At 41.9% G+C, this 26,206-nt stretch overlaps 1 protein-coding gene across 2 annotated transcripts; it reads left to right on the forward strand.

Annotated features, from left to right (window-relative positions):
- Nucleotides 1–1,635: 1,635 nt before the first annotated feature.
- Nucleotides 1,636–26,040, forward strand: dtnbp1b (dystrobrevin binding protein 1b). 2 transcript variants are annotated; one of them, XM_080863230.1, is made up of 4 exons: nucleotides 1,636–2,013; nucleotides 19,619–19,786; nucleotides 22,262–22,405; nucleotides 23,881–26,040. In XM_080863230.1, exons 1-4 carry the CDS (start codon nucleotides 1,848–1,850, stop codon nucleotides 24,219–24,221), a joined length of 819 nt encoding a protein of 272 aa, XP_080719356.1. In that variant the 5' UTR covers nucleotides 1,636–1,847; the 3' UTR covers nucleotides 24,222–26,040. The 2 variants fall into 2 exon arrangements, with proteins under 2 accessions (XP_080719356.1, XP_080719357.1); XM_080863231.1 differs by lacking the exon at nucleotides 1,636–2,013 and adding an exon at nucleotides 15,991–16,251.
- The last annotated feature ends 166 nt before the right edge of the window (nucleotides 26,041–26,206 follow it).

The following is a 26,206-nucleotide window of genomic DNA, read 5'->3' on the forward strand; positions in this document are numbered from 1 at the left end:
TTGAAAGGAGTGTAGCAGCTTCACTCACATTTATGACAAGAAGCTCACAGCAAACCTGGAAATTGTCACAGTCAGAAGTCGCTGGGCTTCTGAAAGTTATATAAGAAATTCCTGCTAAAGCCTTGAAAGGTTTCTTTAATCCCCTTTTTCTGTATTGATATGTTGTCCAGCCACAGTGCTATTAACCAGGCTATCCATTAATATCTGTACTTTACCACTGGTGAAAGAAAGAGTTTTAAATATCTCTCAAGGCAGCTCATTTCACTACATGAAAAAGCTAAGTCAAAACAACAGCTGCACACCGCTGCAGTAAAAATTAAAAATATGTATGTAGCGCTGTTGATTAGTTATTCACAAATTAGCTGTTATATTTAGTCACGTTTTTCCATGTTTATTTCTTGGGTTGTGAGTGTGAATCAGGGCAGTTATCTGTTTAATAACTCGCTTTTTGTATTGCATGATTTCATACTCAAAGAGTCCATCCTCAATTCCAGCCGGTGCACTTTTTACCCCTCCCACAGCTCATTCTCTGCTGCAGTTATAATCACCCGTAGCTAATTAAGGGGCTTATAATATTTCCGTTGAGTTGCCTGCAGCTTTATTTGTGCAGCTGTGTCCAAAAGCTATCGATTGTGGCTGCTGGTGTTTGTAGCTTGTTTTCGAGCAGAACGGCCCTACAGGCGCTGAGAGCTTTGAAGGATCCTGAAGATGAAGGGTAAGGTTGACAAGGTTAGCTTTAGTGTGTGTGTGTGTGTGTGTGTGTGTGTGTGTGTGTGTGTGTGTGTGTGTGTGTGTGTGTGTGTGTGTGTGTGTGTGTGTGTGTGTGAGTGAGAGAAAAAGAGAGGTTTTAATTCCTCTTTAAACTCACTACCCTATGTTACTCTAATAAATAAAAACATTATATATATATATAATCTCCATAATACTGTGTCAGTGGCACTTGTAGATCAGAGAGCTGTGTCTTTGCAGGTCCCATCACTTGAGCTCAGCATGCATTGGAAAAGAGGTGGGCAATATGAAAGAAAAGAAATCGGGAGGAGTTAGTGAAGGACATGAGAGGAGGCGACAGAGCTAGGTGGATTTGTGATGCTCTTCACAGCATCATGCTAATGAGGAGGATTATTATGTCCCCCCCCTCAGGCTGTGGAGGCACAGTGTGGGCACAAGTGTGTTTCACTTTTGATGCTGGGATTTGTGTGTAAGGCTGTTCATGTGTGTGTGTGTGTGTGGTACATGACAAAAGCAGCAAGCCTAACCTTTCAGAAATGGTTCTGTTTAGCTACCTTGACATCTTTGCTCTGTATCCACTTTAATAGGTGTTCATAATCCCTATTCATTAAAATAGCTTACTCCTCCAGATATATAAAGTCTGCAGACTGGGTTAAGAGGCATCCATGTGTGTTTAAAGGTCAGAGCCAAATGTGTTCACGAGTTACGATTTCTAAAATTGCTCAGCTTCACACACAAACCTACAAACTCATAAGCATCTATGCTCCCTATTTTCTATCCTCCTTGCGTACACACCCTCTCTCCCACCCCCTCTTTGCCTTCTCTTTTCTACTCAGGTCCCCCTCCTCCCTCGCTCAGCAGCAGCTAGTGGTATGCTCCAATCGTCTTTGCTCTTCTCCCTTCTCTCTCTCTCTCTCTGCACTGTCAGCCTCAGCAGTCTCCACACCACAGCGAGACACTGGTGCAGCGCTGATCCCCCCACATGCACGTGCATGATTTGTGAGTGGCAGGTTCTTAAAAAAAAACAACGCTCAGCACCGAAGTGTGTACAAGTGTGCATGAGAATGTTTTTCTGAAGCATCTTTTTGTGCGCTGGCCGAGAGACAGTGTGAGGATGCATGGTTGGCAGGTGTTGTCGTGATCGGTGGAGTTTTTGGTGTACTATCGTTGTGTTGTCTGCCTTCCCCCTTCTCCTCCGATTTTGGTTATCCTGTGAGGACAAAAAGCATCCTGCTGGGATGTCCACCTCGCCTGGTGCAAATGATGGGAGCCAAAGGAACTCTTGTAAGTGACTTTATTTCATCTTTTCTATTCGAGGGTAGTGATCTCTGTGTTTTTCCAGGACGTCAAATATCTGATTGGTGCTGATTTTATGCGAAAGAACCTTCCTTTTCCCATTCAAATAACGGATGTTATTTTGAAGGGAGGCCTGGTCAAGACAAAAACAGGACATAATTTAAGTAAATGTATTTTACCGTTAATGCATCGCTAGGGAAATAAAGACTGCACTTTTTACTGACAGTAGGAATGTAATGTCTGCTGATGTGTGAGATTTGGCTTGTGTGACACTGTACTGTATGTAATTAAGAAAATGATATGTAAATTAGTAAAAGTGAAGTAGTCCAACGTGTACAGACTGCTACATGTTTACATGATGCAGCGCTCAGAGGGGTGTGTAATGTGGGAGTCCGTGCGTGCGAGTGTGTTTCCACACATCCTGGAGCTTCTCCAGCTGTCGACGTATCGGGAAAGTGCCGTTCGTCGACTGACAACCAAGACAGCTGTTTTTTCTCAGGAAAAGACAAGATGCTGATGTCATTCGTTACCGTCGAACTATCAAGTATTTCATTTTAACACCTGTGTTCGGTGTAGTTGCTGTTAAAACTTATTTATTTTCTTGTGTTTTTGTGTTTTGTTTTTTTAGAATAAGCTTAAAAACTCATACGATGTCATTTTCATAGCGTAAATTGTCGCATTAGTTTCCTTTGTAAGTGTGTTTGTACTGTATCGATAGCTTTAGCTGTGCAGGGCAGTGCTAGGTTGTGGAAACAAGAATATGGCTATACCGTGTATTCAGTGGATGAAAGTGTGTGGGACTCATGTGCGTTTTTGTGAGTTTTAATGTTTGACTTCATTCTGGCTTCAAGTAACACACACACACACACACACACACACACACACACACACACACACACACACACACACACACAAAGGATTGCTGTACTGTAAGTGGGTAATTGATAATACGAAGTGAGTCATTTTGACTCATTTGAAAGCTCAGTGGGAACACACACACACACACACACACACACACACACAGGAATACATTGACTGTCTTGACTGAGGCACAGATCACAGCTGGGAAAATGGGCCTTCTCTTATTGCTTTCATTATTATTGCACCATCCCCCTCTTCCTCCTTTCATTCCCCTTCTCCTCTGTTATTTTCAGGATGTTATTTACTGTTCAACCTTTCATAACTTGCCTGGAAACCTTCTGTGTGTCTGGGTGATGCATTAATGATCACACAATGACACACCCACCCACAGTAGGTATCAATTGTGTGTTTGCGACTGAGGGCTTTTTTTGTATAATTACACTGTTGTATGTTCTTTTATTTGGCTGAGTAATACTGAAGCCTCCGTTCTGCTCTTTCATGTCTAGTTCTTGGTTGCTTTGTGTTGAATTTGACCAGTTTGCTCCTTGTCAAGGCGCATCCATCACATTACCTTATCACAGAGCCGTGCTTTCAGAAAGAAATATCAAGTGACTGCAGGGTATGATTACTGATTTACTAACCATAATGTTACATAACCAAAAGCAGCATCTGAGGACACAGTGTAACCTAAAGAATAGCTTTTAGGAGAAGAAAACCACAGATTGAACAAGCGAAAAGGAAAAGATCTCATATCTAAGGTAGTATAAATAAAGCAGCCAGCGTGCTTGTGATCATGAAATACAAATTTAGTGCTCACTGCACTGAATTTATTGATTAAACCCTGAAAGCAAATCATCAGAGATGATACGAAGAGAGAGGATACTTATGAACTATTTATGGACTTGTGTTTTTCAGAGCGTCTTTTTTTCTAAAGTGGCAGTATTTTTATCTGCATCCTGTCATCTGGACTCAGTGTGATATTATCAAAGTGTAATGATGGTGCAGATCTCTTCTATCCTCGTTAGTTTGTGTCCTCTGTAAAGGAGCAACAGCAGGCACCTGCCACTGAGATGGATGTGCTGTGTCATCACTTCCTCAGCCAAATGATGGCTTACCTCACCTCTCTGTTCCTCTCCGCTATTTTCCCCATCTACTCACCTCTCTTACCCATCCCCACCTTTCTTTCTCTTTGTGCACGGTTACTGTACACATCTGCTCTCTTCACCACTGGTGTCCTTAATCTCCTCTCCTCTGCCCCCCTCCCCCCCCCCATCGCCCACTTTATCTAGGTTCACATGAAACTTTAATTGCATGTAAATCAAAGCGCTCCAGATATAATTAGTCTTTTGTGCTGCTTTAATAAGGAGAGTCTGCACTATTGAAATATGGTAGAGTAGCAGACTCCTGCACTATCTCAGATAGCTAAAGCCACAGGGCAAACTCAAGTTTTAATGCTGAAGGAAGTGACGTGAACTTTTGAAGTGAAGGTTTTTAGTAACTTAAAAAAAATGTATTCCTGGTGTTTTTTGGTTGTCCTTACTAGTGTAGGGTTGATCTTCCTTGTCCCTGCATAAAAATCTGTTTATGTTCACCAAACAATATTTGATAGGTAAATGCTCATTAAAGGTATCAGTATTGGGACTATGTGTCAGAAATATTGGATTTTAAAATATTGGTGTCTACTTTCAGCAGAACGGGAATGTTGGAAATGTGACAGCGAGCAGGCAGCAGCACAGAAGGTGGGAATTTTTTCATGCTGAACCAATTATTTGCTCGTGCTAAAAAGTTAAAGCTCTCTAAATGACACGATTGTTGTTTGAATCTGGCACTGAAACGAAAATGTCTCCAGTGAGTAAGACACTGTAACTGTATGCTTTTATTTTTGCATACATTTCTCCTCCTCAGTTGCTTTAGTTAAACTAAAAGCAGTTAGCTTGTGAATTATTAGCATATTCAAACATTAATCACAGAGCTTATAAACACAGAGTCTGTGCACGCTGACGTGTGTTTAATTTGTCTGATCATTGTCAAAGACGGCCTTTGAGATTAGAAGAGATCAATATTCACTTCAACTGACTCCTCTTCTTGTTGCTTTGTTTTTGCTAAATGACAAAAAAAAAATTGATTATTTTTAGACCTTTTTCATTGTTTTCACTGCTAGTCATTAAGCAAATAGGCTCATATTTGCACATTTAATAGTCGGGGGGGGGGGGGGTGTTTTTGTTAATTTACCCACTTGTTGTTGAGTCACACACATGTCAGCCACGGATATGCAATATTTATGACATCTCTCTGTGTGCTCCAGGTTTGTTTATTATCCTTTTGTCCCCCTCTTCCTCCCTCCCTCCCTCTTTCCATGACTCGTTTCCACCTTCCTTCTTTCCAAGTCATGTCCACCTGGCTTAACAGGTGTTGCTGGCAAACCGTTAACAATATGTCTCCTCTAGTAACACTCATAAGTTTACTCATCTGTACTAGAGAGACCGCTTACAGTTTGTATCTGTTGCATAAATTGTAAATTGGCGATTTTTAATGTTTTCATTTGTTACTTTGTTATGCTTTTGTATAACATGTTCAATTTAATTAGGCACGGATGGACAAAGGGACGAGGGAGACAATAAAAAAAGCGAGACAACATTAATGGGGAGTAAAAGGAAGACGAGTACAAAAACAAAATGACATGAACAATGAAATGATAGAGCAAACAAATGACACTAAAGAAAGGAGAGAGCAGCGAAAAGGAAAAGGGATAGGATTGAAAACAGGTGGAGGGTGAAGGAGAGTGGATGATGAGACATGCAATTAGTGACTCGAGAAAAATAAGAAGAGATTAATAGTAGAACAGGCCTTTAAAGACTAAATCAAATCGGGTAATACAGTAAAGAAACAGAATATTGATGTTTTAGAGCAAGACAGACACAATGTCTGGAAGTCTACTAATTGGTGCTGGCTGTGGTGGTGAAATAGAGGAACCCAGCACTCCTCCTCTACAGCCATGACAGGATCTTTCATTAATTTACAAATACCGACAGATAAAAGTGAGAGAACCATCTTGTCACACACGATGTCCTATCATTACTGTAGTTGTGACATATTTTCAGAGGTTTTGGCTTAATGCACTGTGGTTTAAGTGATTAACCTACAGAGCATTTAACACATGTAATATTATTACATAATACCAGAAGCTCTTCAAGCCCTTTTATATGTGCTGTCATATGTGCTTGTTTTTAATTTGGCATGCTAGGATTTCTGCTCAGCCGTTTGAATTGTTGAAACATCTCAGCACATTAAGAAGATATCGGTTGTTTGGTTCAGAATGTACAAAAAGAGGATCGCATGCACTCTCGTCAGGCCATGTGTGAGTTAATGTAGATTGTAATGGAGTTGTATAATCTTTCCGTTACCCTTTTTTAGTATCACAGCTACAAATAAGCTCCTGTTGCTTATCATGCTGAGAAATTATACTTTGAGCTGCGTGACATGACAAAGGAATAAATACTTAGATCCACACAAAGCGTAATGACTGTAATTAAAGGGACAATAGTGACTGATATATAATTTTACACACTAAGGAAGTGCGAGAGGGATGAATCTGAATTTAAGCTGTCAGGTGATTTCAAACACCCTCGCAAATGTGCCTGGCGGTGATGTAAAACTCAGGGACGAAGATGACAAGCTGCTTTAAATTCACACACACACACACATTGAAGAGATTAAAAAACACCGTGCATTCTCATGCATAGAGCATCTATCCAAATGTGAAATCTCTTTTCTCATTGCACAGAAAAGAAGCACGTGTAATGGGTGTTTTTGTTTCAAAACCTGGTCACAGATGGTTTAAAACTGAATAAATAAATTAATGGGGACTTGCTTTTCGTCCCCGTTGAGAAGATGCATGGGTCCATGATGTCACTGTGTAAACACAAACAGATTCCCACAACATGAATCTTATCTGGAACACACACTCATATATACAGACAGATTATCTCAGTCTGCCTTTCGTTTACTCTGTCATCACAAGATGACAGCAGAGCAGCTCTTGAGATATAAAGGAGTCGCTTTTGTATATATTTATATAATAGTTGCATTATCCCACGTGGCTGCCTCTCGACCCAGGTTTATATGCACACATTTCTACCACGGTTATTCATAGACCTTTGTGTTTGCGTTAGCATGGGCTCCTACAAAGAAAGCATGAAAGAAAGCTTCTCAATCCATAAAAAGGAAATTCATCAACTGAAAATTACACAAAATAACACATTATGGTCTCACACGACCTTCAGTTTGTGTTCTTCTTGGACATAAAGACTTTAACCGAAACATACATAGATAAATCTCAAATGCAGTTTATATTTACCTTACTGTAAAAATGTATTGCATTCTCGCTTCCACCTCTCATCAAAAGCACTTGTCTCTCAATTCAGGTGACGACAGAAAAATATGCAAACTTTAAATAATAAAAAGACCATGTTGCGTATGTGTCAGAACACCTGCTCTGGTTGAGCACGACTGTTTGTCTTTAAGCTAATCTATCATTTATCAACATCTCTAAATGAAAAGACCTGCAGTACACTCGCTCCCGCTCTTGCACTGACATGAGTTCTGATGAAAAATTCATCAAAGAGAACATGTGTGTGAGCCTTTTCTGCATGGTGTGGCAACTCTGTTATGTATAGACACACATAACACAGGCCCAAAAGTCAGCGCACTGCAGATTTTTCACGCCCCTTATGTTATAATATAAGCTCTAGACAGTTTTAAAAAGAGACAGTCGTGTCAGGGGTTTAAACTGAAGCATGCACTGGCTCCACTTGAAACTTTGCACATCTATTTGTAAGACGATTTTTACATTTTTATGCTCAAGTCATCCCACATTGTGCTTATGCTTCACTGGTTCTGTGTTTGATGCTGTACTTGTTATGCATGTATAACTCCACACTGTCTCTCACTTGATTGCTATGTTATAGCACATGCAGCTGTTTGTAGCGGGCAAGTCTGTACTCTTATTGGGGATACTGGCAAAATGACATGTGTTTTAGAAGGTGTTATTCATCACGTATGGTATACCCTTTAAGTCTACTTGTGCAGCAGTGGGGCAGAGTTTCTGCAAAATTGGCTGAAAGGCTCAGATGCATGTCATCCCAAAATCTCTTTCACCTATACGCGTCTCCTCCCTTTCATCAGCTTTGTAAAATAGGGAATAATCATGGAAAGGGTCAATAGGTCATTCTGGAGTGGCGTCTTCACTGAACACTTGCGGTTGTGTTTTGCTGAAGTAAGACTGTAATTGCATAGAAAAAAGAGGGCACCCTTGCATAATGCATCAAAGCCTGCATGAAATGTAAAATATTCGCATATTTTATGGTCCAAAACAAACTCAGCTTGTGTACAGATTCTAAATATATGAGCAACATGCATCTATTTATTTTCACGAATCCCAAATAATCTACAAGCACTGTAGTTGATTTAACCAAACTACAGTCCAACTGTAATATTCTAGCTTTTGCATGTTCACAATATCAGCATTAAAAAAAAATGCTGCAGGGCATGTGGTCAGTGATTTTGCTGTGTATTTTAGTCAGTGCAGTCTTCCAGAGATTTTAACTGCCTTTTTATAATTGCAAGGGTCAGGTTGGCTAGGTTTCCCAATTTACACCCAGTCATTACCACTTTACCCATCATTAAAAAAGACATCACTCTTATTGGTGTGATAAAAGCTCCCTTCAAGGCAAGCAATTAACGCACTAGAAAACGCTCCTCATCCTCCGTTTCTTTCCTCCTCTTTTCACCCGCTCTTTTGGCCTCTGTTAAGAGTTCAGAGGTTTCTGTGATGTAAGCCTTTTTAATTGTCTCCTGGGGAGACGGGTAAAAAATTTTTTTATCTGTTTCGAACAGTACAGCATGACATAGCCATACTACGTGAGCAGATGTGCTAAGCCTTTGTCGAGGTGTCATTTGTGTCCACCGTAGTTCAGCTCCTCGTTGTTAATTGCTAAGAGCCGACTGGCTGATAAATGATTTATTTGGCAGAGCAGGAAGTCTCTTTGTCCCATATTTATCTCTGTGCACAGAGAAGAGTATGGGAAATGTAATTTTTTATTACTCATTAAGACACAGTTAATCTCCATTTGAAAATATGTGTTTAGCAGCATTTAAAATTGCAAACGAAGCAAGACTGGAACTGCCAAATCCTGATTAGCCCGAGAATTCAATATCCACTTACTAGGAAGCGTCATTTCTCAGACCTGTCGGGAGCATTATATCACACCGGGCGTTTGGTATAAAAGACAGGCTCGATGCAGTCAGCAAAATCTGCATCAGAGAGCGTGATGAGTGCTCGTGTGGGCAGTGCATTTTGTAGGCAAACGAGAATGTTATTTTTTAACAGATTGTGTGAGGCGGGTAGTTTGACATGCTTGTGAGGAGCTAGAAGAGCTGTCAGGTGTTGTCAGATGAAACAACTCTTTCTCCCTCTCATTGCATTTCTCTTTCACCAGATATGAGGAATGTTTCAAGGCCATGTAAACTATATATAGTGGTCTTATGTAACTGTGGGTCACAAAGCTGCAGTTTGAAGAAAGGCAAGTACAGATTGTTAGAATTTGACAATAGACTGTGTAGAAAATGACTTATTATATGCTGGACAAATGCTGGATATGTCCCATATGCTTTTTAATTCTCTGGTTGACCCTATTTCGTTGCCCTGCTGGTGTAAACTTGGTCCTTTTAAGCATGCCTGTTGCATGACTTCATGTAGTATTGAATGTACGCATTTAAAGAGGCCAGATGCCTTACAGCAGTAGGAACGCATTTGAAAATGTCAGCTGTCAGCTAAAATATATTAATATTTTTTCATATTCTGTGCATACAGTGCATTTGTGCATACTCATACATGCTGCTTCGGGCTCTTTAGATGATAACATTTAGATTTTTGAAATATTTAACTTCATAGTCGCAGAAGAAAACAAAAAGGACCTCCCAGAGCTGAAGCTCTCTGTATCTGTGCAGCAACGAGACAGTTTTGTACACAAAGAGTCAGCTGAATACCACATGATGAACATGGAGTTTGTCAGATAATTATGCAGATAAAGCCTAATGCATGTTGTCTTTCTTCACTATTGTGCCAAGTCAGATTAAAAGTGAAATAGTAAACGCATCCTTTCATGTGTCATGTTATATAATTGCATCTGTGGGTGGTAATGTGTGTTTCTGCGTTTGCTTTGGGATGTACGTCTTTGTCTTTCAGCTTTCAACAAACGGTCTGTGCTCATACGTATGTCACACACGTAGATACTTTTATTTAAGCATTTAATACTCTGGTTATGCTTTGGACTGTTTTTCTTTTTTTACCTGGACTGTAGCTATTTTCAGTCCCTCAAATCATTAACAGTTGATACTGCTGGTGCTTCAGTTATTTCAAAGATAGTACTTTATTAGCCATCTAGGTTCTGACAGCTCTGGCTTTACCCCTTAAAACCTAGAGATTTTGAGATTTCTACATCAGTGTGATTTTAGTTATCCTCCTGAAAATTCTAAATAAATTGCACAATACATGTTCAGAGTGCAAAAAAATTGCCAGCTGTTGCAAATATGATACAAATGAAGACTCATATACAATCTTACATTTGTTCAATATTTACAAAGGTATCAGTAGGTTCAGTAAACACTCCATTTCCAAAACAATCTAATTTAATGGTTCATGCTTTAAAGGGTTGAGTCTTTGCAAGATCTCCTGCAGTGTATATAGTGTCGTTTTTCCAATATTTAACCATCACAAACCTTAAAGCTGGGGAGGACAGTTTGAGTTGAGTTGATAACTCGTAACTAATTCTAGTAATTTGAAAAATTGTCTTATTTTTGTAACAGGTGGCTTTTCAGAGAACACAGTCGCACAAAGTTGACACCTAAAGGACATTTTAACAAAAGCTCAGTGCATGTTCAGCCTTATCCGAACACATTCTGCAAGGTTAGACTCACATTTACAGATGTAACCTTCACCCCTCTCACTTGTGATTGGTACATTCCTAATTCCAGCGTGCAGCCTTCTGCTGTGAATCGTTGGGCTGCTACAGTAGCTGACACCTCTGATTTGCTGCCAGGCCTAGTCGTGACCCATTCGCTCTATTAAAGAGTGTGTGCGTATTCATGTGGGTATCTGCACACATTCCTGCCTGTCTAAGCAATTTGTCTCTTGTTCCTTTTATGTGACTAATTGACAGAAAACAGTAAAGCAGGTAAATAATAATGGCAGCTCGCTGTTTTGTCACATTAGTTAAGGATGTGTTTCAATGTGGAATCAGTCAAAAAGAATTATTCACATCAATTAGGGCCGTTTACTACACCATTACAGTCTACGTGGGGTCTCTGGAACGTTAAGCCATTTTTGGAATGAAAAATGTCCTGTTTTCTGGTAGAGTTTAGACTGTGAATGACTAAGCAGGAGGCAAAAAGCCCTCCTACAGAGCTTTGCCTTACATGTTGGTGTGCAGTTGCCTGGTTACATGTGTAGCTAGGAAAACTGATTAAATGTTTGTTGATACTCTCACTTGATTCAATATTCTACTGGTTACTGACAGAAACACTGACAAGAGCATTAATGTGTGCCATCTTAATTCATGTGGACAACGCAACCATTTAATTTCAAGGCTGGGGATCTATTCTCGGCTACTCAGGGAGGAGAGGGAAGCGGTTTCCTCCTCATGCTATATACAGTGGGAACAGAGTGTTGATGACCTCAACGGTGGATATAGTAAGGTGGTGGAAAGAATACTTCCAGGATCTCCTTGATCCCGCTGACATGCTTACTTTAGTGAAGTCTGGGGACGAGGGGTCGCCCATCACTGTGGACAATGAAGTAGCCAAAAAGCTCTCCGGTGGCCTAGGCCCTGGGGTGGATGTGATTTCCCCTGAGTTCCTCAAGGGTCTGGATGTTGTTGGGCTGTCGTGGTTGATACGCCTCTGCAGCATCACGTGAAATCAAGCCTCTGGATTGTCAGACTGGGATGACGGTTTAAGAAGGGGACTGGAAAGGGTGCTCCAAGTTCAGGAGCATTGCACTCCTGCTCTCTGGGAAGGTCTGCACTAGGGTGCTGTAGAGGCGAGTCTGCCCGTTAGTTGAACTTTGGGCCCCAAGAAGAACAAAGGGTTTGTTTTTTTTGCTCTGGTTGTTGAACACTGGATCCTCTCTTTATACCCTTGAGGTTGTCTAAGAGTGCACAGGAGTTTGCCCGCCTAACCTATATGTGTTTTGAGGATGTGAAGAAGGCATTCGACTGTGTTCCTTAGGGCATCCTGTGGGGGTTCTCTGGGAGTATGGATGACTGGCCCATTGTTCTTGGCCATCCAGTTCCTGTACAGGAACTGGATGGCCAAGAACAATGGTGGCAGTAAGTCAGGCCCTTTCCCAGTTAAAGTTGAGAACCAGAGGGAGAAATTGCTTCCCCAAGTGTAAGAGCTAGAGAATCTCAGGAGATTGACAGATGGATGCAGCAGTGAAGCAGAACCTGTATCAGTCTGTTGTGGTGAAGAGAGAGCTCAGCGTGAAAGCAAGGCTATCGATTTAGCGGAGAGTCTATGTTCTTATCCTGACTTGGCCATGAGCTTTGGGGAATGACCAAAAGAATGAGATTAGACTGAAAATGAGAGAAAAAGCATCCAGTGAGGAAAAAAACAACTGTAAAAGACTCTTGGAAAGCCTGAAGAACTGTTGCTCAAGATTATATTAAAAAATGACAAAGTCTGAGTCCTTGGAAGTAAAATATAAAGAAATGAGCGTAGCTCAAGACTCAATAATATGTTAAATAGCCCAGGAGAAGTCAGTGAAAAAAATCTACAGCACAACACGTTCCTGCCTCATACACAGTGTTTTATTGTTTTCATTTTGTCTGAGAGGCCCCTCATTAGATACCCATCAGCGACTGAGGCTGCTGCATCATTGCGAACACTTATTTGATTACAAACCAGTGAAAACTAGTTTCTGCGTGCTCGCCAGCTGTGAATGCCTAGTGAGTAAAGTAACAGTTGTGTTTGTATGCCAGTACATTGGCATATTAGCAGAGACAAATTGACTGTAAATATTTTGAATCTGTGACGGAGACTTGTGATTTATGGGGAGGGAAAAGAGCTGGGAATGAGACATCTGCCCGAAACTTGATCCAAAATTTGGGCAGTGCAGATGTAACAGGTTCTGTAGAAGAGGATTTAATTTTGTTTCCATACAGCATCCCCATCCAAGATGCTTTTAAGTATAGCATTCCAGTCCATTTTAGTCACACACACTTTCTCCATACATGTACTCCATTTTTTTCTGTTCCACCTCATATTTATTCTGTGCACAGTAACATTTCAAAATACTGAATCTAAAGGTTTTTTTCAGTTGAAAGTAAACAAAAAACCACAAAGAAATCAATTGCCCACTGTAAGATTATGAAAGCATGAAAATAACGTGGTAAACTCCCCCACGCAGCGTGTACTCCACAGTGTAGCCCACACGGCAACGCGGCCCTCTCGCGAAAACATTTCAGGAGCAGTAGCAAAATGCTCCAAACGTTAATGTGTCACAAAAGCCGCACAATGATTCAATATCATTTTCCAAATGAATTTCCCTGGTTGGTAATAGAATGGGCCACACACACTTTATAACCATATTCATCAGTTTTCCACGGTTCAGTTAGGTTTCTGTGTAAATTAGGGCCAGCAGCAAACGTGGAGCGTTTTTGGAGGGAAAAAAAAAATGTAATATTGCAGGAAGATAAATAGGCTTGTTCTTCAAAATATCAGAGACGGTGAAAGAGCTGCAGTTGCAATCTGAATCTCGTGTCCTGAAGCCAAAAGTTCTCAATAAAACACTTTTACACTGCAAAAGCACCGCTATGATTAAAGGCTGTAGGAGGCTGAAAATTACATTTAAAACGTGCTGTGGATATGCAAGACACCTAACACATGCACACAGTTTTGTCGTTTTTGAACTCTGCTATATCCTAATCAGATGACACGTTTTATTTATTTATTGTCATGTATGTTATGTACTGTAAACAGCAGATAAGATGAAACTGCTTCAAAGCTGTTAGCACTTGACTGAGAGGAACTTCATGAAGCCGCCACAGTCGCGTTTTAGACACGAAAGAAGAAGTAAATTACAAACGAGACCCGTAGAGAGTTGCATGCCTGTGTACATGTGGGAGTAGTAAGGGTGGTAACAGTGAGCTTGAGCTGTTTAAAGATAAAGGAAGTAACAGCGAAGCCTGCAGAGTGCATGCACATGTGTAAATCAACCAACAATGCAACTTAGATTATTAGAAGCCAGCAGTCAGCATCAGAATACAAACAAATCATCCAGTCATGGTGAGGTCACACTTGAGCCACATAGAGAGAGAGGGTAGTCATTATATGTGTTTTATTTACATCACGGGGGCTGCCTTTGGCGGAAACCTGAACACTTGAGAGATATAGCGAGGCGCACAGAATCTAAAAATACCACGGCTGAGGGAGCAGGGCTTAAGAAGAAGAATAAGAAGCAGTGGCTGTCTCTACTGTCAGCCCTGCCTCTTGGTGTTCAGGCTGTGTGTTGCTGTCTCAGAATGAAATATTAGGCCTTTATAAGCAAACGGAAACAAATCCATGTGAGACCAGACGGCTAATTTAACGTGACAGATGAAACAGGGAGGGTTTTACATCAGATATATTGAATGTTTGATCTGTTTAGCGAGTCGGTGTGATGTAAAGTGTGCGAAACGGCCATAATGAGATCGTGGATGGATTCTTTGAGCTCTAATCAAAATAACAGAGGAGGGGGGGATCATTTGTGCTTTGAGTTTTATTCATGGCTGAAAAATGTCACCAGTGCTTTGTTATGACGAACTAAAATGCAGCTTTTTTAAAATATCTGTAGCGTCTCGGAGTAGATGAAACAGTTATTTTCATAAAGGTAACACAGACTTTGACATCAAATAGGAATACTGCACTTCAGTTTTACATTATGTGGCATCTCCAGCACTGCCGTTAAGGTCGTGCCCTGTAGCCATGCCCCTGTTCTCCTGTCATCTCTCTCCAAGAAAAGCTGGAACACAAGGATGAAAACGTTTCCCACCCACACGTTCTGCATCTCGCTGCCACTCCTGCATTCTCTTCATGTCCTCCTGTGTATCACTCTGCTTTTCTAGCGCCTCACACTCATGCAAACGCATATATAGAAGCCTCCGAGGACCGGTGCATAAACGATGGCTCCAGTCCCAGGCAGGCCTCACAGGCAAGCTGGCTAGCAAGTCCACTGACGCCTTCATCCGTTTACCCGTTCATCTGTCCGTTTTAGGCTTCAAACCTAACCCCCTCTTCACTGGCAAAGCCCAAAGGCAGCACCTGATGTGTGAAGCGCACACCAAAGTGTGAATGAGTGCCTCAGCCGGGACTTGAATTGGCTGCTGATGATTTACAAAAAGACATATTTCCATTTGAAAAGGTTTCTTTAAGAGTTGCTTATCATCGCTGCTACTGTGTTTGTGCTCCGTCTGAATGCTCTTTTTACCTAAGGAGTCTCACCAAAGAGAATTCTGAAAGCTCTCTGATTAAAAAACCCTATTTTAAAAATGTGAGCCCAGTTTAGCACTGAGCCTCAAAACAGATCGAGCTAACCAAGTCTGCATGACTTGCTTTCTCGAAATAGGGTGTGAGAAAATGAATGTTTGGTCACATCTAGAGCTTGATTTCAATCCTAAAGACTGTAATTGCCCTCGGTGGCACGTCGGCCTCTTTAGTTTTCACCTGCAGACACTTCTTAGCTGCTTCTAACAGTATAGCTGCTAAAAAAAAAAAAGGGGGACAAAAATAGTGCACTTCCATATTTGGGTGCACGTTTACATGCCATATAAAAGAATACCGCACACTTGTAAACATAATGCAAATAAAGTGCAGACTGTGTTTTTATCACAGTAGTGGAGTTTATTGTCAATAAGGAGTAGGTACATTAAAACCACACACATAGAGACTCACACGCACAGTCGCCCACACAAGCATCCACACACACACATGCGTGCAGCCACACACACCCTGACACACCAGCCCCTTTTCCTGTGGGTTCTGCTTCCTGCATTTTGTAGAGCACGAACAGATGTTTCTGTAGCTCTGAAAGCAGATGATTTGAAATTCACACATCGTATTGAATCTGAACAAGAAGACTGAGTCTCTGTGGATTTGCTTTGCACACCGGAGAACCGAGAAAGAGAGCAAACTTTTTGGAGCACGTGATTTAAAGTGCGCTGTTTCCTCCTGTGCAGCTGAGAAAGAGAAAGCGTGTGAGGGGATGGTTACACTTTTCTTGGCCCTTTTTTTGTTTTTGAACGATGATTGTGGAAACCGATGCGCCGTCAGGTAGTAAAGTCGATGTTGCACTTCATGTTCATGTCATAATCTGCTGCAGGAAAATGATTGATTAAGATGTTTGGAGATTGTGTCGTTTTAGATTGCAGTGACGCAAGTGCCACAGAATCCATTTCTTTAAATAAAATCGTTATATTACTCGACATCATATGCTATGACTAACATAATGCTGTTGGCTCAGCTCCCATGAATCATCCCCACGAGCTCACCTTTGCACGCGTGAATCATCTGCACATTTGTATACTATGTCCGTATGTGCGGCACGGCTTCAGAAATTTGTTGGGACTTAATGACTTGTGCTCTTCTACTAAACTCATCAGCACAAACTTAATCCTGCAGGCTAAATGAGCGAGAGCTAAAAATAGTCCCTGCAGCTACAGTGCCATGCGTAGCAGGATACGGTTGTCTGGTATATAGCAGTGATGGAAGAAGACCGGTGGGGGTGAATGGAGGGATGAAGAACTAGAAAGATGACAAAAGAGGTCTTCATTAAAAGTAGAGTGGTTTTCATTTAAGTGTTTTGAGGTGGGAGTACTGGCATAAACCATCACAGTGTACGCCATATTGGAGTATATTTATGTTCTGATTTATATTTGAACCTTTCGGGAATCATGACTTTCATGGCAGTTCTCAAAAATCTTTGTCTGCGGATCTGACGGGGAAAGGAATAATAAGCTTCCACCGGTAGGCAGGCAGACAAACAGATGGATGCATTCAGTCAGCAGGTACATAGATGATGCAAATAAATAGTCAGGGGAAGCTAATAATGGATCGAGAATTAGATTAGAGACGGAGTGATTAAAAAAACGGGATCCTGCTCTATTGGTAATGCCTTCTGTCCACATGTCCTAATTATACCTAAATGCATTGCCCTGCTTCTCCCTTACTCCTGCTCGGTCTCCTGCTACTAACCCCACACAATGCTTGACAATCTTAACAAAGCTTCCCTGAGGCCCCTTATCTAATAGAGCAGTCTCTACAAGACACACACACACAGAGACACACACATATGCATCGCAGCCAGCAGCGAGTTGAGGGGGAAAGATGAGGGAGTAATGGGACAAAGACAAGTTGTCAGATAAATGAGATAAATTAGACACTGAGTGAGGAACGACAGAGAAAGAGAGAGAGCTATTCTTTTCCAACTCTCCCAGGGTTGTTGCTGTGTGTGAGAGCTCTGGTGGGATCTCATTGTTCTTTTTTGTCCTTGTGTGTGTGTCCGTGTCCATCTGCTGCAAGCCACAGTGTGTTTTATCAGGACTGAGGTCTGGTGCTCGAGCAGAAGGACGCATGTGCAAATATATGCACTTGTGTTTAGGAAACACACAAAATCCTGCAAATGCACTCGTGATGGACAGTGTAGCAGATGTTAGTCTTGTTTACTGTGAGCATCAGTGTCAATTTTCTTCACTGATTTTTGATATTAAATTCATTTTTTAAGCCTTCATTGATTCAATTTGATGTTTTTTGTCTATGTTAAACCAGGATCAAAGATATATGTCACCCATTGTACATGCGTTGGCATCTTGCCATAGTTACTTGAGGGGGGGGGGCTTATATAATGCTGTCATTTATCAGCAGGAGAACAGAGAACTAAAGAGACAGCCAGTTGGAGACCCCAGGCTGCCACAGTGCCCACGCACACAGCATCATGTTTCCACTGCATCACTAGACATTAAATTAGCTTAAATTTGCTTCCTGGAGACGTACTTATTACTGCAAACCCTAAAACTAATCCTTAACCTGGTCTTATCCAGCATCCGACCTTAAAACAAGTCTAGATACTAACATTTGTAAAACTTTACATTGAAGTCATTGTAATAAGCATTAGTTTAATCAGGTTTTCAGATATAAAAATGTCCTATTAGTTAAAACATATGTTTCATTAACACCGTCACTAACACATCATATGAAATGTCATATTTTGAGACAATCATACGCACTTAAAGTGTGTAAGAAGTTGTTCCTCATTTCACCATTTCATGCTATTTTTTAATGGAACTTTTAGTATTTTTGTTTAGATTAGCATATGCATGTGCTATATAGTTATTAGTAGTTAATCACGCTTTTTTAAGCTACTGAATCCAAAGAGCTTACAATACCTTATCATGTTAATCTAAAGAGCTTGAAAAGAAATGTGACTGAAGAAGCTTCTCAGTGGCTTTTCTTTCCAAGCTCCTTAGATTACCACAACCTGGATGACGGAGAGTCTACACAAAATCTTATTGGGGTTATTTTACACTTATTGAGAGTGTGAAAGGGGTTTAACACCTATTACCTTAACAAGGACATTGATAGACATTGGAAGCTGGATGTCGAATATCGCCCTGTACTCCAGAGTTGACCGTGTTCCAGTAGCAGCAGTCGGAAAAACAGGCTCTATTCTGCTTCCTAGCAAGGTGGAGCCATTCATCCATCACTATGAATGCCTGGAGTACAACGCAGTAGCTCTTATTCCTCATTTAAAAAAAAGAAGAAGTAAAAACACAGCTGCAGCACATTAGAGTCTGGTCCGTGCTCTGTGTATGGCTTATTTACTGAATCACAAATACATAACGGGGGTAGTACAGAGCACACGTTTTACACATTTGCTGCTTTTTACGCTTACTTCTTACAGTCTTTAATTTCAAAGTTGAGATTGGTGTGGCTTCACTGGCTTTCCAAGTGTGAAATCTGACCTGAGGGGGCGTTGCAGCTGAAAATTGTGATTCCAACTTCCAAAACGTGAATTATCCTCCTCCTCCACCGTGAGACATTTTCAGCTTCCGGGAGATGGCCAAGCGGGCTGCTCAGGCCAATCACAGCCAGTCTGAAAAGTCAGAAAGTCAAACATTCAGTATATGACAGGCCCTTTTCATCTAAACCCTAATTTGTGTCAGATTCAGAGCTCTGAGCCTTGCCTTTGATGCTACAGTACCGCTCAGGATACAGTCGGCAGGTTTACCCTCATGTGCACTCCACTGAGTGTGTGCCCTCCTGTGAAACCGAAAGGAGACAGAGTTTGGAGGTAAAGAGGAGGGTAGACCTCAGAAAGATGGGCATTTTTGGTAAAACCAGGGTTCTCATCATTAGCCTCCCATAAAGACTGATGAGCGTGAGTTGGCATCCTCCTTTCTCCTGTGTGATGAGTCATTAACAGTAAAACATTTTGGAACAGAAAATGAAGCGCACAGCAAGTAGGCCTTGAGCCAAAGACATCCAGAAAATGGACGGATGAGCTTACAGAGACTGTTAGATTTAAACTTCAAGTCATATTGCGCCATATAAAGCTGACTATAGCTACACTGCAAATGTAAATCCACTTTTGGTTCACAGTGGATTGGTAGTACTTACATTGTCTCACTTCATGTGTTTCTAGTGGAGCTGGATGCAGAGCACGCACAGAGAGTCCCCGGGGCGGAGCAAGGAGGGGGCCTGCCACCCCAGGTGAAGGTGAAAGAGAGGCAGAAGTTCTTTGAGGAGGCCTTTCAGCAGGACATGGAGCAGTACCTGTCTACCGGCTACCTGCAGATTGCTGAGAGGCGAGGTGAGGAGGAGGAGCGGTAAGGTCAGACGTTTTCTGATATTAGTTTAGTTTCCTAGCGCTCCGTCGCCTTTAGCGCAAAAGGAAGATGTTGAGGGTTTCAGGTTTCGGTAGTATTGTGTGCTAATTCTTTAAAGGTGAATGCAAAGGCGTGAATAAATTTCTTTACTATCAGCTGAGACCTTCACACTTTAACCGCATACCATGAGATTGAGTCATAATGGCTTTACGTAGCGAGGAGAGCCTGTCACTTAACACACGAGTAGAGTCATTACATTTTAAATGATGCCACCATGATATATAAACGTACTCTGGGATTGTAACAGAATCCCGCTGCGCCTCCATGTATTTGCTGCCAAACGTCTACTGAAATACCCAAAGCATGTGCAGAAACAGCTCCCCGCACTGAGAGATGTTACAGACTCCACTGGCCAGTGTTTGTAATGTGATTTTTCTTCTTCTTTCCCTCATCTGCCCTCCTCCCCACATCACCCTGGAAATGGCTTAGAGAAGCTTGTGGAGAAGTAAGGACGGAGGGAGAGATGGAGCAAAAGGAAAGAGATTTAAGGAGCGTTCACTGAAACTCAAAAGGCTTTTTTATCAGTGCAGTGAGCGGAATAGTCACAGCTCATTATCCGAAGAAGCGTAGCACTGTATTGACTCTTTTATATTAGTGGTACAAAAAGACTGGACATGTTTATATTTAAAGTGGTTAAAAAAATAAAATAAAAATCACCTGAAACCAACACCTCTCCATGACCAATGAACACACAACTCATAACCCTTAATATAGCTGTAAATCCCTACAGCAGGGCGGCGCTACTGAAGAGCAAAGATACAGCTGGAGACTCCGAGAGCGAAAGGGAGGCTGCAGATGTCATAAGCCGCTGAGCCATCAAAAGCTAGTCCCAAGGGTCTTACACACACACACACACACACACACACACTCTCACTCACTCACTCACTCACTCTCTGCAATCTCACTGCAGGCAGAGACAGTCCTTCCCAGCAGGAGAACCTTTTAGGCAAGGTCACGGTGGTGCTAAAAGAAGAGCATGTTAGAGGCAGTCACATGGAAACGATGCTCTCAACGTGGTGCTTCCTGGACCTAGACTTTCACATAACATAACCACAGCTGTCAGTTGTGTATCCATGTGTGTGTCTTCCCGTTTGTTTGCCTATTTATTACATGGAGGAAACGGAGCTTTAAAAGTGAAACAAAACATCCTTCATGCTATGCTTTACGAGGCCGAAGAGCTACTATGGAGGCGACTGCGTGGCTGACAAAGCAGATATGGAAGCGCCTGTCCACCGAGGCCCACTGAGCAGTCTTTAGGCAGAATCAGAGCCTGAAACGTGTCACAGAAAGCACCACTGCTGTCCTCACTGAGCAGAGGAGATAAACGTGTTTGTTTCATTTATTCACTTTCTGTGCGTACGCATCAACAGTCACTGTGTATATAAACTTAATGTGCGCGTGCGGACATTCAGGCGAGTTACCCAAGTTGAGGCATCTGAAAAGACGGCGCTCTCCTGTGTCTGTGTGGGATCTTTTTGTGTTTTGTGTTACTATTTAAAGGGCAAGGAGACCTTGGGGCAGTCTCCACGGGAAATAACATTCCCCTTCTGTTTTTTTCCTCTTTCTTTACTCTTTTTTTATTCTGCTCTCCCTCCCTGTGCCGCCCTTCTTCTGCTCTCCTCATTTCTTTGAGGTACGGTAGCCAATGGCGTCTTATCTCACTGCTCTGCAACAACCAGTCATGCTGCTTCTTCCTCATGCTCTCACAACCCCGTCCCCTCATCCTCTTAGTGTACCAACTGGCTGTTTACGACGCATGTGGCACATCACGATGTGGTGGGTGGGGAGGGTGGAGAACCCCCTCCACCCTCCCCACCTGTGCAAGGCGGTGAATCCAGGCTTAGCTGTAGTGTAACAGGAGTTTCCAATCAATCTATGTATTGGTGGACTATTAAAACATTAGACCCATTAAACATTCTGATGTGCTGCCTTGCTGTCAACAACCACACATTTGTGCTTTCATATATAAGAACGTCAGCAATCTGAAAGAAGCGCCTCAGGAAATCAGATTTCTCAAGTTTGTCAGCTATCTCTTTAAATCTCTTTCACATGCTTTAAATCACGATGTCTATTTTTAACTTTAAAGCAATATTCAGGCATTTCAGAAGTACTCTTAGCCTTCACGGGAAGAATGTTGTTACTTCAGTTAACGATACCTGCAAATTCAATATGCTGAATTTCCAGGTATTTCCTGTAGGCATGCTTTTGATGTTAAGGTAAACCAAATATGGTTTGTATGCATTATATACAAGCTTATCCACTTTGAATGCCATCCAGCTTGAACATGCCCATTTGCTTCTGCAAGAAAAAAACAATCCCACTGTTGCTGGACTCAGCTCTTGCTGCCGCGTTCTGCTGCAGTGTTCGCTAATACCTCATTTACCCTTTGCTGTGTACAGAACCAATAGGCAGCATGTCATCCATGGAGGTGAATGTGGACATGCTGGAGCAGATGGATTTGATGGACATGTCTGACCACGAGGCTCTGGATGTGTTTTTGCACTCTGGAGGAGAGGACAACAGCGCTGCCTCGCCTGTTGCAGGTCGGAAGCCGTGCACACAAAGAATGGCTGTAGCCTGAAGTAAACAGACTGGTTATTGTTATACTGGCTTTTGATTCAGTGCATAAAACTCACTTAATCTTAGCGATAGCGTTCTCAAACTGTGCATTAAAGTACCACCCGGGTTCATCTACAACAAATCACATATCTGCATTTGTATTTGAGACTACGTGGACTGATGTCAGATATATGTTCCGTCATAAAAGCACAGTCCAGATGTTCAACTGTCAGTTGTTTTACCCTAAAAGGACATGAGATATACACTCACTTGAAGATTTATTAGGTACACCTGCTGGTAATGGGTTGGACCCCGTTTGCCTTCAGAGCTGCCTTAACTCTCCGCTGCACAGATTCAGCAAGGTCCTGGAAACATTTCTGGTGTTGTCTTCTGATACCGTAGCCCATCTTCAAGTTTATTATTATTTGAATTACTGTTTCCTTCCTATCAGCTTGAAACAATCCTGACCTCTGCCATCACCAAAGTAGATCAACAACATATTTTCACCCAGAGAACTGCTGCTCACTGGATATTTCCTATTTTTCAGACAATCCTCTCTAAACCCTAGAGATGGTTATTTCAGAAAATCCCAGTAGATCAGCAGTTTATGAAACACTCAGACCAGCCCATCTGGCACCAACAACCAAAGTAACTTAAATCACATCTCAGGGGAAACTGGCATCATGGATTTGCAGCCAACAAATCTGCAGCACCTGTGTGATGCTGTCATGTCAATATGGACCAAAATCTCAGAGGAATGTTTCCAGTGCCTTGTTGAATCTGTGCTACGAAGAATTTAAAGCATTTCTGAAAGTAAAAGGGGGTCCAACCCTTTGTCAGGTGCAAGGTGAGTGCAATTTCCCACCGATCGTCCATCCATTCACTTCCGCTCATCCCAGCTATTGTAGGGCAAGAGGCAGGGTACACCCTGGACAGGTCGCCAGCCTGTGATTCATAACAAATTCACTGAAGCAGAAATCTGACAAGCACACCACATGATGTAACACACGATGCACCATCAGCATCTGTCCAGATCTGCTGAGGAAACATATTGTTGCAGTCAGTAATCTTCAGCATCTGAGTTCCTCTTCGTCTGATGCTACACTTTCTGTTTACAGTCGATCAGTCCGTTGCAAGTTTGAACTAAAGCTGTGAAGTCATTCCAAAGAAACGAGAGCAGTTGCCTCATTTTATCTGCAGCAGTCCTCGGCCTGAGACAGCAAGTAAATAATAAATAACCATAAATAATAGAATTATTTGGGTTATTTAAGGGAAGTGGGTCCAGTTACGCACAGACTCAGAGACATAGTTATTGTCTGTCCTCCTGCCACCCTATCAAAGTCAACTATTTAATTTCTGTTTATTTAACTGTTATTTAAACTAAGAAGTTCAAAAAATTAAGAACAATTTTTTTAGTTCAAAGTGTGAAGTTACCCACTTCCCCCCTCCTGTCTTTCAGGTCCAGACGTCGAGTCCTTCACCACAGAGATCAGCCTCCAAGTTCCCACCCAGGCTGAGCTACGACACAAGCTCTCTTCATTATCATCCACCTGCACTGACTCCGCCAGCCAGGACACAGAGGCCGGGGAGGAGGACGAGGAGGAAGAGGAGGAGGAGAGTGAGCAAGGAGGAGGAGGGGGGGGCGTTGGGGGATCAGGAGGAGGAGGAAGGAGGAGAAGACCCCCTGTGGTAGTGACCCTGGATGAAGAAGAGGTGCACCCTGACACGGTGCTGGTGGACAGGGCGGAGCGCGAAGATCAGACCAGCAAAGACTGTGAGGAAAGCAGGCCAGAGGTTTGAGGAGAGGCGGAGTGAGACACAAGCACCCAACAGCTGCCAAATCAAACTCAGAACCATATTGGCTTTGTTCTTAATATTCCTCTCATATGTCAGAGAAACATATGATAGAAAGTGCAACCTCAGTGCACTAACTGCCACATGACCTTACCTTGAGAGACGCCAGTTTTCAATTCTAATTGATCTTATAAAACTGTTTTATTTTTCCTTTTCAGCATAACGCCATCTAACGGCTGAGCGATTCTCCTGTTTCTTTGTTTCTCCTGCTGTATGTCGAGGCCTGTTACTGATTAACGACTGAGTAATGAGGACATAGAAACACACCAAAAATCACCCACACGACCCTTCTGCTATGCTCCATCCTTCACTGCGCTTATAGACTGCAGCGGTCATGTGTTTCCCATTATTGCTTGTGTTGGAGATTAAGCGTGGAGCCTAAAGTACCCCATTTAGCCAAAATAAAGAAGCTAGCTTTTAAAATCTAACTGCAGGTCAGAAATGTGAAGTCAGTTTTTAATCTGTAAAAGAAATGTTGCCATGCAAATTCACCCGCCAAAGATTTTATACTTTATAAAATCCACGTGTGTAAAACCACGGGGATAGCTTTGGTTCTGTTTGCACAGGTTTTCTCATGTATGTGCTCTATGAAACTGTTCTAGGGGTTAAAGCTCTGAAATGAGACTTTCAATTGTGCAATTTCTCTTCCACAATTCATTTTAGTGCAACAAATGCAAAGATGCACTACTCAAAGAAATGAAGGGAACACTCGATCATCACTTGGTATGACACAAAGTCATTTAAACCTCAGCATATCAGTCTTTCCTTTCATTTGAAGCAATGCTGCAAGTGAGTTTTTCTCCAGTCCAGCTCCTCTAGGACTGCAAAATGACCTCCAGCTGAGCTACTCGTGCATGTTTCTCACCAAACTGTCAGAAACAAACTCCACGAGGGCCCGATGTGCTTCAGTGCAGAGCCCGGCACCGTGCAGCTCAAGTATATCCGCCTGAGATCTGCCATCCTGGAGGAGCCGGACTGCTTGTGCAACCTGAACAGGCTGGAGGTACGATCCTCATGCTAGCAGCTGTGATAAGGAGTAACAAGACAAACTAGAGGATTAGGAGGGATAAGGAGAGAGGATTTTTGTGGTGGTAGTCTTGTTGTTGCCTCTGGTAAACCCGTTATCACTATGATTTGCACCAAAGCAGCTGAAATGGATTCACAATGCTTTCTGCTTCCTAGCTGGACAGACTTATATCACTGAAGTTCAACCGACTATGATGCTCGAGCGTTCCCTTAATGTTTTCTTTGAGCAGTGTACTTATTGATCGCTTTTTTCTGAAGAAAAAGGATGAATATTTTATCACTTTCTGAAACTAAAAAGCCAAAAGCATTTCTTTCACTGTTTTTAAAGTCTTCTAGATCACGTCGGATGTAAACTAGTTCAAAATGGTTTTGTGCCATTACCCAGTAGAAACAAAGCTTAATAGCAGGCAGGCACCTGACAGTGGTTTCTGAAACACATTGTATAGCAGACATGTGGGTGGAGATCGGGTACAATGATAACAATGACTTACCACACACACACACACACACACACGACAGTTAACCTTTGCCATTCCTTTGATATGTGATCTCTGGGTGAACTACTTCTGTTGAACGAGGACCAAATCCCTGCTGTGGACAGTGTGCTATGCACCGGACAATGTCCAGAAGACTGAACTGCATCCAGACCTCTGTGTCTGCAGTTGTTGACATTTGCCTAAAATTTCTGACTTGTTGCTAATAAACATTTGTCTCCCGGCGTTGTTTAATTTTCATCCGAGTTACAGCAGTAAGAAAAAAAAAGTAAGAAGTCTTGTTTTATAGTCCTACCATTTAACAATGGAAAGCTAACACAGTAAGAGAATAGACAGAGCGTTATTATTAAGGGGAGAAAGGATAATTAAATATTTTATTTTGTGTGAGTTGAATTTCTGTGTATATTCATT

The sequence above is a fragment of the Rhamphochromis sp. 'chilingali' genome (genome assembly GCF_963969265.1).
Source record: "Rhamphochromis sp. 'chilingali' genome assembly, chromosome: 17".
NCBI lineage: Eukaryota > Metazoa > Chordata > Actinopteri > Cichliformes > Cichlidae > Rhamphochromis > Rhamphochromis sp. 'chilingali'.